The sequence below is a fragment of the Fulmarus glacialis genome, unplaced genomic scaffold, assembly GCF_000690835.1.
Source record: "Fulmarus glacialis isolate BGI_N327 unplaced genomic scaffold, ASM69083v1 scaffold4606, whole genome shotgun sequence".
Classification (NCBI taxonomy): Eukaryota; Metazoa; Chordata; class Aves; order Procellariiformes; family Procellariidae; genus Fulmarus; species Fulmarus glacialis.
This window is the reverse complement of record NW_009218581.1, coordinates 2925-17695: the sequence shown is the minus strand read 5'-3', so window position 1 is coordinate 17695 and position 14771 is coordinate 2925. Positions and strand designations below refer to the sequence as shown.

General features: G+C 39.8%; 1 protein-coding gene across 1 annotated transcript; it reads right to left on the bottom strand.

Moving 5' to 3' along the window:
• Positions 1–3703: 3703 nt before the first annotated feature.
• Positions 3704–14400, bottom strand: LOC104078428 (amyloid beta A4 protein-like; the record flags this gene model as incomplete). Its single annotated transcript, XM_009580068.1, has 2 exons — positions 3704–3871; positions 14198–14400. Coding segments are annotated over 2 exons (371 nt in total), but the record flags the coding sequence as incomplete, so codon positions are not given.
• Between the last annotated feature and the right edge of the window lie 371 nt (positions 14401–14771).

Here is a 14771-nt window from a genome sequence, read left to right as displayed (position 1 = left end):
GGGGGGGGGCAGGAGGGGGGAGACAGGACAGAACAGGAGTGGCCTAGATGGAAACTGTTCTCCGCTGTTTTTCTTTTCTTCTGTGGGATTGGGGTGAGCGTGGTGTCTGCGCTACAGCCAGGTAAAAAAAAAACCTCTTTCATCAACATTCGGTACCAAAGACAAGATCTCACTTAAGTGCGGAAACGTATCGTATTCAGCACTTCTAATTATTTGCATTACTGTTTCTATTCAGCAAAATGATGAAGAATACGGAGAAACAGCATGGTGATACTGAAACAGCAGATGAAACCAGAGGAAAACAAAGTTATTTTAGTAACAGAAATAACAGGTTTACAAATCAGGGTATAGAACACACTGAAATAACATGAAAATACAGGGAACAAAAATATAACTCAAGTAGCTTGCAAAGTGTAGACTCAAATGTTGTTTGAGAAACTACTGAAGAAAAAAACTAGGAAAAAGCCCTCTGGGAGATCTATTTTGAAAGGCAAGAAAAGCTCTATTTTTCCTTACCGCCAGTTGTGCAAATGAAGCCAAGCCGCTCAAGTACTACACCTAACTCCATTTTCCTTAAAGAGAAAATGACTCAGACCAAAAATTGGGAATCCCAAAGTGAACCAAGATAATTATGGAAAGAACACAAATAGTAATGCTCTTGGCATTGTTTTATTGAACTGAACCTGAGGAAAAAAAAAAAAAAACCAGAAACAACTTCCATGAGATAGAGGAATCTCCTGGGCTTATCTGAATATCCTAATGAGTATGATATATAGCAAATTTAGAAGTTGTTTCTTATTTCATTTCTAATTCCACATGCTGTGAGAGAATTGCCAGTCTTAGAAGAGAAGATCATTTATCCTCCCAAACAGCACGAGCTGAACAACTTCTGCTGCCAAGAGACAAATTTGAAGAAGGAAGACAATCTAATTTCCAAGTTTCATTCAATCCATAATATTCTTTTTAAGATCATGGCCAAGGTCACCCCTTGTAGCAGAAGATTTCCTGCAAAAAGATCACTAGGTTGATTGGAAGTGCAATACAGTAAACTCTGCTGGGTTCCTATTACGAGCAGTCGGTGCTATGATTTTACCTACAACCCGTATATGAAAGGCAACACCACTGCATTATCAAAGTGACAAATCAGAATCTCATCCCTCCAAGTTTTACTGTGTCAGAATAATTCTCATTAAGTCTGTTCTGCGATGTGACTGCTCTTTTAGTCAGCAACACCCTTCCCTCTGTGTAATAATTTCGCAGCATTATGAAAGCCAGAAATGAAACTCTCAGATTTGAAGTGCTGGGTGAGTAACTACAGCTGATGCACGTTCGTGCAAGATGCACAATCTTCCGAGATCTTTGAGTCTGCACATAGTCCCACTGCAGAACTTGGACAAAGAAATGCATCCATATGGCTCAGCTTGAAGGGCAGGAGCCAAAAGCAAGCTGTAAAAACTGAATGTTTAACAAAACTGCAATCTTGCCAGAGTCAAGATCTACTACAAGTCCTTATTTATGCTGTTGTCCAGTCTTCACAAAAATATTATAGATTTTTTAGTAATGCTGACAAAGGCAGTAATAATTCTTAATTCCTACCAGGTATGTGAAAAGGATGACTTTTTCCAACAAGCACCAGCATATGCAGCTCTTAGAAATTCTTATACTGACCATAAAAGTAAAATGCTCAGCACAAAAGGCCAATAGCTATCCTTCATTTAATCCTACCTTGTTGGACATGAAACTATCAGAGGTAGGTGACTTTCATTTGCCTCATATAGACCAAGGCAAACGCCTGAAGTATCCAAAGATCTATGCAGGTAAATCATATTAAGTCCTGTCATTCTTCCATTGCTAACTGAGACTACTTCCAGATGCAAAGTAGCAAAAGGTTCAGTTTCTCAACTGTTTTCCATTATTAGTTTTGATGGCCATCATCTTGTCTGGGATCTAATCACCACTTACACATGATACTCACCCATGTATGACTGAAAAAAGTAATTGTCCTTTACAAATTCTCTGTTGGCCATTAACAGTAAAGAATAAACACAGACTCATCTTGGCTACCTGAAACTAAATGTACAAGAATTCAAGAGGCTTTTTGAGGCTTACTGTTCAACATCTCTCTCACCGCAGTGTTTTTTCTATGCCTCTAATCTGCATGAGCCAGTTATCTTCAGTTTACTTTTCCTTCCTCCCTCCATGTCTACAATATCAACTGCTCGTCAATATCACATACCGTGCATTTTTCATTGCATAAATATTTCTCTTTAAAATTCTCTTTTTTTCTACTACTGTCCTAATTTACCTCACTACAAAGTCCCAGTTTTTCTTGCCTGTCGTAGGGCACACGATCAGAGGCAAACCATGTTTTGCATCTCTGGAAACGTCTTCCCTAACACAGGAACCTAATGGTTCAAATTTTAATTTTTTTAGCAAGTATATTATAGACCTCACTCCAATCTACTGCATAGTTGTTCTCTCTCTTCACTACATCTTATGTCTTGTTGCAGAAGCTGATCACTGTCCATGAGGTATCCTCCTCACTCGCCTCGTGGTAGACTTTCTCCATGTCCCTCCATGGAGCTTTGCCATGAACAGCTCTAAAAGACACTGAGGTGAAATGCAGCTGGAGCACCAGAGCAGCAATCCTGCCTCCACAACTGCTCTTGCTCTTGCTCCAATAAAATACAGGTCAGCTCCTCTGCCCCACAACACACGTAGCACACCTTGCTAGGGCTCTGCATGTGTTTGTGTGCACTTTTAAGCCTTCTACTTACTGCAAACATTCCTAGGTGCAGTTTGGAAAATATGTTACTAAAAGGAGCCCTAACATGCTGCTTCTGTTCTGCTCCTCCATGCCCTGTGAGCAGGCAGGGCAGTGAGATACGTACTCACTCTTTAAAGTGTCAGATGTAAATGGCAGCCAATACTCTCCCAAGAGTATGTGCTGGCAAGGCAGATGGGAGTGGAGTGTACCAGAGGCTCCCAGAGCAAAACCCGGCTGATAAATCCAGTGTCTGATTCATAAGCTTCAATACCCTGTGATGGAGAAAGCGACCCTTCTCAAACCAATTTAGGGAAAATGATCATTAAAATATATGGTGTGTTAAACAAAGAAAGTGGGAGGTGATTCACATCCACGTGCATTGCAGCCCTCAGGGAAACCTAAAAAAATCAAAAGTCATTTCTCCCCTTTTCGTTGCAAACACACACAAAGTACTCAATCAAACTAAAAACAAACAAACAAAAAGAAAAAAAAATCTGGAAATAAACATTCTGTTATTTTAATGAGCTTATATTGCTTTGATTAAAAAAGGTCAGAAATAATGCTTGAAAATACACTGTAAAAACTACGAGCTATTTTTAAACTTACCTGAGGCTTCCCTGAAGTTTGTGTTTTTTCCTTCACATGCATTGTACATGCACACACAGAGACACACAAAATGTCAGTACGTTCTGACAGAAAATTAAGAGAAGGTGAGTGCAAAGGCCTCGTCTAAGGAAGTGTTAGGCTTTTAGCTACCTACTTGCAGAGACCCGTCTACAGCACCAAGAAGTCGCCCACTACCATGCCGGGTTAGCGAGAGGCTAATGAGGATCTAGCGGTGAGCAGAGGCTTTGGACAGACCGCGGCCGGGGGTTAGTGTGAGCCCAGGCCCGCTCCCGAGCGGCGGGAGCGGGGGAGGCGTGGAGGGGCACTTACTGACGCTGCCACAGACCGCCATGCAGTACTCCTCCGAGTCAAAGTTGTTCCGGTTCCCGCCGCAGCCGCCGTAAAAGAAGGGCGCGCACTTTCCTTCGGCCACGTCAAAGTACCAGCGGGAGATCATCGCGCGGCAGGGACCAGTCTCGGCTTGCTCAGAGCACACCTCTAGTCACAGGAGACCCGGAGGAACCACATTTAGCGTGAAAATGGTATTGTCTCGGTTTCTTAATTAGGTGCCTCTCAATGTCCGCACAGGCGAGCAAGGAAGGAGATGCACCAAGGAGGTGTTTCAGGGAATGAGACACCCTTCCCCAGAAAACCACCCCGGAGCCAATGAAGATAAATTTTCAGCTGACTCAGATTTGTGCCATAAGTCTCCTCACGCTGCCTATACTTTTATGTTTTTAGCTACTTTATCTGCACACACTGAGGGGTTTTGCCCTTAAACAAGCTCCAGCATGGTGGCAATGGTACAAGTGTGAAGTTTCATCTGCTTCCAGGCCAGAGGGGTACAACCACTGGCTGTCCACGGGGTCTGCCGATGGCCCCAGGCAGATTCCTGCCCAAGCAGCCCACTCGGTACCTGTCTGGAAGGGGAACATCTGAAAGCAGAAGGAACCACATTTTTTCTTGTTGATTTTTTAGCTATATACCCGCTCCCTGCCCAAATTGAGAAGGTTTCCTAGCTTACACAAAAGAAGAAACAAAACCAAAATATTTATGAGTTACAGAGGAAAACAAATTCTCTTCAGACTCCTATTTATATACAATCACTGCCAAAGAAACCCCCTCTTGCAAGCCGCCCGGCACAAGGTTTTTAATTCATAGTTCGAGGGCTCACATATATAAAATTACTGCCATTGCTTTAGCCCATCCATGGGAGGAAATCTCATCCCCAGTGAATATATACAGGAAAAAAACAAAAATGGTTTGTGTTTGTGTTCATTGTGAGCTGCCACAGTCTCTGCCTATATCCTGCAACACATGAAAACCTGAGGGAAGAACCAAACCACACTAATTAAAGGAAGACAAAGCAAATTCTGCTGGTGATTTGGAATTCAGTCAATTACACATGTAAACGTATAGCCCTTTACCAATAATGTTCCAAACAGACAAAAACAGCTTTATCTTTCAACATGCTGCATAAGTTGTTTCAGATCTACATAACGTTAAACACCAATACGCCCCTCATTTGCTTTCATCCCACACAATGCATTGGCAGACAAACTGGTACGTTCAACTAGAGGCTTCTAAATTCTCTGCATATATTTGAATTTGGTGGAAGGCAGATCCCTAAGGGTTGAAAGGTATGAAGAAATATCAGTGCATTAGCACTGAAAATCCCCCGCACACTCGTCACCTCTCAGATGTTGGCTACAAACAATCCCGCTTTTCAAAGTCTGTCCTGATCCATCACTTCACTCTCTTCAGGAGCACTGCTATTTATAAATAGATTTTATGTCCAATTGTCATTGTCAGTCAGTGTATACCTACATTTCCTTAAATATATAATATAGATATAATTTTACATGTGTTTAACATATTCACATATCGTATCTATAAATAATGCCAAGAATAAATTTTAGGGAGCATACATTTGGTCTAAGAGAAACAGATCCAAGTATATGCAACCATCAAGGATGTGCTACAAATATCGCAATTCTGTACCGGGCAATTAGGGGTAAAGGAATAGCAGGCGGTAAAGGAATACTATTTTTTTTTTACTTTAAGAAAAAACAAAATAAGTATATTTAATTGTACAACACAATAATTACAATTAATTGTATACTACCATATGATTAATTATAGAGCACATTTAGTATACAAGTGTTTCTCCTGATTTATTTTAAAATCAAGTCCAGCCCTGCCATCGAATTATACAGTCAAATCTTCACACAAAGCTAACTTTGCACAGCCTTGGAAGAGCTGCCACATGTCAATTAAAAATGAATAGTGACTCTTGACATTAAAGAGACAGGTATAATCACGAGAATTTTTGCTGACGGGAAATGTCATTTCAAAAAACACAAAGGTCTCAACAACTCAATCTTTCTTAGTTAATGTTGACTAGGGCTGACCTCTACCCACACATTAAGCGCCTTCTAGGCTTCCATCAAAATACTAGTTCTGCTATAAAGTCTGATTTATTTCATTTTGCACTGTTAAGTGTTATCAGGATGGGAACTGTTCACAGATTTAATCTGAAATTTCCTATAGGTACCTCGCTCACAGAAATAGCAGCAGAGATTTGTTTTGCATGTGCAAAAGCAAAGGTAATCGCCCATCAAATAACTGATACCAGTGATAACAAGGAATCGGTTCTTTGGAAACTGAAGTCATTTATACACATGAAGATGCACTTGAACAAGCGTTCAGGAAACCACAGGGTAACATATTAAAAAGAGCAAGCCTGAAGCACTACAGCCCAGTGTTGTGGCCAGGGACTTGCCTCCTGCCTGACCTGTCATCTCCCATGAGGCTGGCCGTGACAGTGCAGGGCAGCGGAGGGACATCCTTCCTTCCAGCCTGCACAGCCAACCCTACTGCTATTGGTGAGACCTAAATGGTAATTATTTCATCGCAGAGAGAAATGGTCTATTGTGCAAACAGTTTATGACCTAAATGAAGATTAAACAGAGCGGAAAAATGCGCTGGGTTACTATTTCATGATTGTTCTCTGCGGGAAGTGTGTTGCCGGTCCAGTCTAGGAAAATTCTCGCTGCTGTCATCCCTTTCGCAGTGTCACCACCACCGTCCACCACCGCCTGTTCTCTGTGGAGGGCTCAGAGTAGGGTTCCTTCACCCCTGCTTCGGGGCAAAGGTACATTTTTAAACCAGCTTCAATGCCTGGGAAATGGTCCCATCGCTCCTGCTGGTGGGCCAGTTGCTCCTCCCATGCCTCTCCATATCCTCATCACTTGTCCTTACAGAAAAAAGCCACCTCATTTGATCCTCAGCTGTACCACCTCATCCGAGAAGATGGGGAAATGAAGTGCAGAGATGGGAAATTCAACAGGTTTTCTTGAGCTATTAATCCAAATACCATTTCCTCTTCCACTGCTACCAAGTGTAGCAATTAATACCTATGATGCATGAGCTACGGTATTTTCACAGATATTAGCAGCAGGCAGGCAGCATACACTGCTAAATGATTCATCAAAAAATTAAAAGCTGTCTTTGCTTCATGTGTTAGAGTTGTTGCCGAAAACTGATTAAAAGATGAGTTACTTTTTGCCGTTGTGTAATTCAATTTTACTTGATACCACAAATAATTTGTATCCAGTACAGCATAAACGGTGAGCTTTGCTTTTTTTAAGGAACTTGCTCACTCTCCGCTCTCCAAAGATGCATTTTTGCCTTTGGCTCCATGAAACTGGGTAACATTAAAGAGGACAAACCTTTGCCACAACCCAAGTTCATAAGCGGTCTAAACTCTTACAGTTTACTTTACACTTAGAGTTTTCAAACCATCCTTCTTCAACAGTAAAATTTCTCTCATCTTCTCTGTGCCCTAAACCAAAGATTACAGTTGCCAATACCTTCCTTCTCTGAGACCTTAGATATGGCAAATTATTTCTGAGATAATCAGGAAAGTAATTCAGCTTTCCTCATTCCAAGCTTCTTGTACTTATTCCAGCCTCTCAATGCAAAAAGAGTTGTTTCTAACCAAGCAAGTAGATAATTCTCTGAAGGACAGTGCTATGGCAAAGCTTTTTGATTTGCTTTTAAATTAATAGCTAAAGTGATATACTGAAAACTAATCAGTTACACTAAACATCAGCACTGACTGTGTTATTTTTTTCTTTGAAAAACACAGACTTCAGCACCCTAGGAAATACACAGTCTTCAAGTATGTGGACATGATTTATAGTGGTTTTACACGATGTACTTCCATAAACACTCATTTACCAAAATGCTGTAAGTAGAGCTAATTAGAATTTATGTGCAAACATTTTAGATACTTTTGATGATCAGTTTTTACAGAGGAAAATATAAAATATGGTTCTGAATGGCATTTTCAAATTTTTCATTACCATATAAATTGTTTTTTTCTGTTCCTTGAAGAAAACCGATTTAAAATCAAAGTGAAAGTATAATTGCTTTATTTCAAAATCTCAGCTCCGTGCTTTTTTCCCACATGGGACTAGCAGTTACTCTGTGAACACCAACATTTTCAACTGAGGAATCTGAAATAAAATTTAAACTTCTAATGGGGCAGGGGGAAAAATTAAAGCTACATTTACATACTTCTATTTCTGTAAACATCAAGGTTACTCAGTACTTTCTCTTCAGGATTTGAATTTATCTACATGATCATGAGAACTAAGCTCATTTAAATGCAGGCACAGTCAGTCCCAAACCTTAAACCAGAAATTAAATTTGAAGAGATTTAAGAAAAAAAGGACAAACAGGAGGAGTTAGACTACCAACTCTGACCTGACTTGGAAGTTGGGTCCTATGTTTAGTTTACCCCTCTGAAAAACCTCTTTACCTTAATGCTACAGTAGAAATATACCATCATGCTGGCTTATAAATATTACAAGTTCTTTAATTTAGCCATGGTAACGGAAAATATATTGTATTGATGACTCTTTCTATACTTCCAGCCCTTCGAGTTTGAAGCTGATATTGTCAAGTACATACAAATAAACCATACTGGTGGTATGAACCAACTCACTAGCACTGGTATGTGTTTGTTTTGTCTATGTTGCTGTCAGTTCAAACTGTGTATCATAATCACGCGGGACCCGAACAAGTCTTAAACAAGGACCTAAAACACTCAGCTGCTTAAGTATATGGGATCACAGTCTTGCATTTTACCATTTATATTTCACTAAAGAACAGAGTAATCGATTAATGCAAGAGAGACCAAAGGAATAAACCTCTTAAATATATATCATGAGGCATACGCTCCACTTTATCATGTGCTAGTATATATAATATTACAACTGGCATAATTTTGGCTTCTGTGTCTTCAGGAACCGAGAGCTGTAGTTTGAGGCTATATGTATCTATATTGGTCTCCGTTTTTTAACTAGCTGAGAAAAAATTAGACAAGCATAAATGCACTCTGTTTTTCTTTAGCTGTACTGTTCATGTTCCAAAAAGGCACAATACTGTTTTGCTCAATGAATTAATCAGAAGGGAATATTTAAAGATAATTTCACCGAAACAAAACTTCCTCACTCTGAATATATGGTTAGAAGAGGCAGCCAAATTTTAGTTTGAGTATTCAAAGACAAAAGCTAATTTCAGAAGAGGTTTTTGGAATTAGGAGAAGACAGCTGTGATGCTGTCACATACTCTAGGAATAAAGTCGGTGCACAAGCTACACAATTGCTAACATACTTTCTACAGAAAACGTTAAAAGAAAAAAGCAAAACGATGACTTCTAAACGAAATACTGAAGAACAGCTCTTCTAAAACTGCTAAATACCCTAAAATTGTAATTTCCATCCTGTGCAATTAAGATTGAATTTCTCTCTCTAATGTTTTTTCTTAAGCTACTGGAGGGGGATATATTTGGAATATGAAAAAAATTTAATTGTATATTTGGCTACAATACAAAACCTTACAATTCTGAAGTGGAACAAATATGTGAAAATACATTTTTAATTTACTTGTGAACAACACAACTACATTTTGAACCACGGTGCCATATAGTTACTTCTGATGGCCAGAACCCAAACAAAAGCCCAGTTTGATTTTAAATGTAGGTCAATAAAATTTCATGAATTTATGTGTATTTTAGAAAAGGTATCATTTCCACATAACATTATGATTATGTTAACATGGCAAGACCGTGAGTATGAGGATTAGCCCAAAAGTGCATTCCAGTCTTTTTACAGAGCAAAACAAAATATTCAATTAATTATTACTTCAATATAGTAAAATTACATTTTCTCTAACGAAACAGATTCTTGAGGGATTTCTTCTGGCAGGATATATTTCAAATGAAACCACCCTCCAACCTTACGTAAAGCAACACTATTACTGTGTTTAGTATTTCAGTACTTTTGCCCTTGACCCAAAAGAGTAATAATACATTGTTTTTCCGTCAACAAGATTACTAGATCATAAAAAAGATTTCTTCCAATTGCAACATATTTTGAAGTATTTTATTATGGTGGAATAGCTGTGCTTTAAATTATAATGTCTAATTAAAAGCTATCAGTTATTTTAATGCAAATCCATTAGGTTAATTTTTCAGCTCTTGTTCATAGGTTAGATTATCATTCTTAATGAAGATCTCCTAACAAAAAAAAAAAGTAGAGTTATCATAATGTATGCTATTCGTACAGCAACCTATCAGTGTCTTCTTAATATGGAATACAATCACACATTATTGCTTTCCAACTAAAGCATACTGTATTGTCTTGAAGCAAATGCAGAAGAACAAGGAACTACTACTTGAAAAGAAAGATAACCTTTCAAAGGGGAAAGTGGGGCAAAGCTATGGAGGGTAAAAAAAGCCCAGTTAATCTAGCATACGCTACTAATACTATCCCAAAATTTACAGCTGATAGGTCTAGAAATCCGGGTTAACCTCCCTTGCCTTAGAATAGATGATAGCTGTCACCAAATGGATTTAAAGTCTTTTAGACATAAAAATCTTCAGCAAAAAAACCCCATGCTAGATCAATAAAGCTAAGAGCTACCATACAAACATCAGGCTACTTTTCTCCTGCTAGGAAACCAGCATATGGTCTCTCGCTTGCAACTCCAGATTGTAAACACAGTTAAAATGTCACACCAAGCAGCACTGCTTAAATTCTTTCCTAACTGTTTATAAAGAAATCCAGCTGAATTAGAGAAAGCAAAACCACTTGCTAAAGTGCAACATTATACGCTAGGCGAGGCAGGTCAAGCTTATGCTGCTGAGTCCCCCGCATCTGCTGACAGGTATGCGAAGAAGCTGCCAAGTGTTTTCTGCCAGGCTGCTGCACTGACCCTGCTACTCTCCTTTAAATGAGACCTGATTGACTGCTATGTTGACGGAAAGCACTAAGCTGAAATTGCATATTCTTTGCTGTACACTAAGAGAGACTGATTTTTCTTGTCACCTACTGTGCTGAAGGAAAGCAGAAATGAAATCACAAATGATTGCACATGTCGGGGGAGCAGCGCTCCTGCTTGCTTTGGTCACATGTTGGAAGAATCATCTGGGGCCTGGATGCCTCGGGAGCAGCTCTGCAACACCCGAGATGCTGCAATGATGACAGCAGAAATCAAACCGCTCCCTTGCTTAAATCCTGGCCAGTAGAGAGTCACCTCCCTTGCTCTATATAGAGACAAAAATCAAGAGCCACAGTTTTCCTGCAGGGCTTCAAAAATGAGCCACACTTTCTTCAGCACAAATTCAGTGATAACACCTCCCAGTGACCAAAGGTGAAAAACGTCGACCAGACATTAATTTCATTCTTTGGATCCCTGCAACCTCAGACCCACAATCGGCTGGATTTAACATCTGAACTCCAGCAAAAGCATACCTGAAAGTTTAAACTGGGTTTGCTGCCCTACTCCATATGAACTGAGAGTAGAGATGGTCCTTCACAAAAGGCAGGAAAGTGAATACTGGCAAGTACCGTGCTAGGAAAAACTGATTCACATTTTTGAATAAACACTATAGCTTACAAAAATACGGTTGCTGCAGAAACTGAATGAAAAGACTGTCCTCCTGCCAATGACCTCTCCCATTCTCTAGGCAAGACTAACTTCCTTTTCACTGGAAATAAGTTTGCAAGTAGTTCTGCTATTGCTATTTTGATCACAGTTCATTAAAATATGCATAGAAATAAAATTGCCTGACAAATTGATTCTACAATAGCTCAAGTGTCTTTAAAGTATAACATTACATTTATGCTTTTCAATTATTTATGGTTGACGGCAATCATTCCATTGATTTGGGGGAGAAAGGGCTCAGCACCAGCCCACAATTAGATCCTAATTTATGGTTTTAGAACAGTTGCTCTTTGTTGATTTCACATACGAAAGGCAACTCCTCTCAAATTGGACAAACCCACTCTCTATGCTCTTTAATGCTAATGACATAATATTAGTTACAGCTTCATAAAGCATACATAAAACTGGCTGTAAAGTGTCTGTGAAGAGCATCCCAGCATACATTTTATGAACTGTGCTTAGTAACGCTTGGGAAAAGAAGTCTGAGCAGAATTCATGTCCATAAGAACACAGCTCCGACACTTAACCCCATCTGGAAAGGCTTTCAAGTTGTCTCCATAGCATGGACCTTCTTAATATGTACATTGCCTAGAAGGCACCTCTGCCTTTTTCATTTGCACTGACTTTGACAAACTTTTCTTTTCTGTTTGCAACAGCTAGACAACAGCAGATGCTCACCACAGAAGCTCCTATGTCAGATCTGCTGGCCCTATCAGGAGGGTGGGGGCCCTGAAGGCAGCTTTCGCTTAAGTGCAGCAAGGGAAGTAGAAGCAAGGGCCAAGGCTCTAAGTTATTTGCGCGCTTCTACATTTAGAAATGAGCAAGCACTTTGCATGGTGCAGCTCTGTCAGACACCAGTTACACACACACTCAGGGACAGTCTCTGCACCCTCTGTGCTCCAGGAGGGCTGGAGGTCAGAAAGGCCAAAGGGCTGTGGCAGAACTGCACTGAAAACTTGTATTGGTAACGGATTACCCTCACCTCATTTGCAACAACACATATTTTACTCATAGTCACCCAAGGTGGGAAATTTTAGACTTGGGAAAAACAGGGCAATAGTGTTTCATTGTCAGCTAGCAAGTGTATACATTTCTAAAGGATTTTTAAAAGGTGGCTTCAATAGTTTGCCTCATCTCTTTTGTATTTTACATTCGTATTATCACACGCTATTTTCCTGAAGGCTGAACATCTTAACCTCTTTGAAATGTCAACCTCAGTAAAGAAACACGCTCTACCTAATTTGTCCTCATTTCCACTCATCCAAAATCCCATTAAAGTCAAGTGTTCTTTTTTTTCCTCTCTCAATATTCATTTACCAGCGAGAACAGGGCGTTTTATCCCCAGGTGGTGAAAGCTCACATATGGAAAGACTTTTAATTGGTTTAAAGATTTAAACATAATCTCTCCCCCTCCCCACTGAAATGGCTCTCCAATAACTGAGCAAAACACTCAGCGCAGTTATATAAGACAGAAACACACAAGACTGGGTTGCCAGCCTGAGAAAGAAACATTTGCAAGCAAGTGATTTTGGCAAAGCATTAGCACTTTTGATTAGCAAGCTTATCTGCACGTAGACCAAACAGAAAAACCTAAATGAAGTAACTCTATTTCTTTCCAAAGCATCCCTGGGCACCCTCCTGTCCCCGGCGTGTGTGATGAATCGTAGCTGGCAGTCCTCTGCTCCCTACCTGCTCTGCCAAACATTGGCACTGTGGTTCAAGAGAAAAGGACACTGCCCCATGCAAAACGGGGTACTCCGCTGGCACTTCAGTCCCAAGCATTCCCAGAGGCAGGGGGTAGGAAAGCAAGGGGAGAGGAAAGGAGCCAGGCCAGATGTTTTCTGCCTCATTTCACAACCGGCCCAATCGCTGCCATTTCTCCTCTGCCTCCTGCATGTCCCAACTCCTTTCTTTTCAACTGTAGCTTTTAATCTCATTTTCTGCCATCATCTCGACTCCTTATTGGTAAATATGTAAGCACTGTAGAAAAATCGGCAACTATCTTACCGAGATTTACACCATATGGAATTGTACTTATTAAAATAGAAATATAAGGATAATTCATGCAAATATGTATCGTAGGAGAAACGTGGCATTTAAAAACATTATGTTGCTATGTTGTCCAGGGACTACGGTAAAATTCAAAGTTTAAAATGCAGTTATGTTAATAACTACAAAATATCATGAAAAACAAATTTTAGAAATGAAGAGTTCTTTCTCACTCCACGTTTTCTTTTTTGGGCAATGCTTTCCTATTCCCTCCCAATACAACTCATTAGTTAGGTTCACTTTTCTGCATAGTTATTTCTAAATTCACCTAATTTTACTGAATTACTAGTTCATGGAGAAATACTGGAAACAGGTATCTAACAGAAATCACACAAAATGACTAATCACTGCTGTTAATATAAGAGACCAAACCAGGTAGTGCTACCTCCTGCTTTGAATTGACACTCCCTACCCTTCTGCAACACATGCACATGATAACCCACACACTTACTTTTCCTGTGTTATTTGCTACATATGGCAGTCAAATTTTATTTAATGTTACTTTAAAATAAAACCAACCTTTCTGCTTCCATCTACATCATACACAACGACCACACTTCAGACAGACACCTCCAAAGAATATTTGTAATGGGAATGGGAAAAGGGAGGGGATTCAACATGCAAATTACAGAAGCCAAAGCATAACAATGCTGCAACTTAGGACATTTTGCTGTTTGGAACATTTTTTGTCGTAAAGGGCAAACATGCAAAGCAGCAGGATCAGTTTTCCAGCCCCAAACTAAATGCCCATGAATTTACCTCTGACAACCTCTTCCACAGACTCTGTAGTTGTGGTGGTAGTGGTTGCAATACTGGTAGTTCTTTCAGTTGCCTCCTCATACTCTTCCTCTGTCTCTTCTTCAATTTCATCACCATCATCATCATCGTCATCAGCATCTTCATCTTCCACAACCGTTAGCTCCTCATCTTCCTCTGGTTGTTCTTCTACTACCTTATCATCGCTAAGTGAAGAAAATTGTAATGATGTGTCAGCAACAAAATGATTTCAAGATAACAAGAGAGAACATTTTATTCAGAAACACTATAAGGACAAGAAATTACCTGTTTCTCCATCTCCGTCCCTCCCTCCCTCCCTTTTAAATAAAAAAGAAAGAATCAGGGACTCTGGAATATCCCAACAAGTAAGAAATCAGAAATGCTAAAAAAACCCAAAAAAAGTCAACATTAGCAATGCAGTGAGAAAACTAGCAAGATGCCAGACTGGAGCTCCTCCTTTTGCACAGGAATGGAAAAAGAATCCCCATCAGCAATACTGTATTTTGACAGCCGAATAACACTCCAAACATGCTTGCTCCACGCTGCCATCAACAAA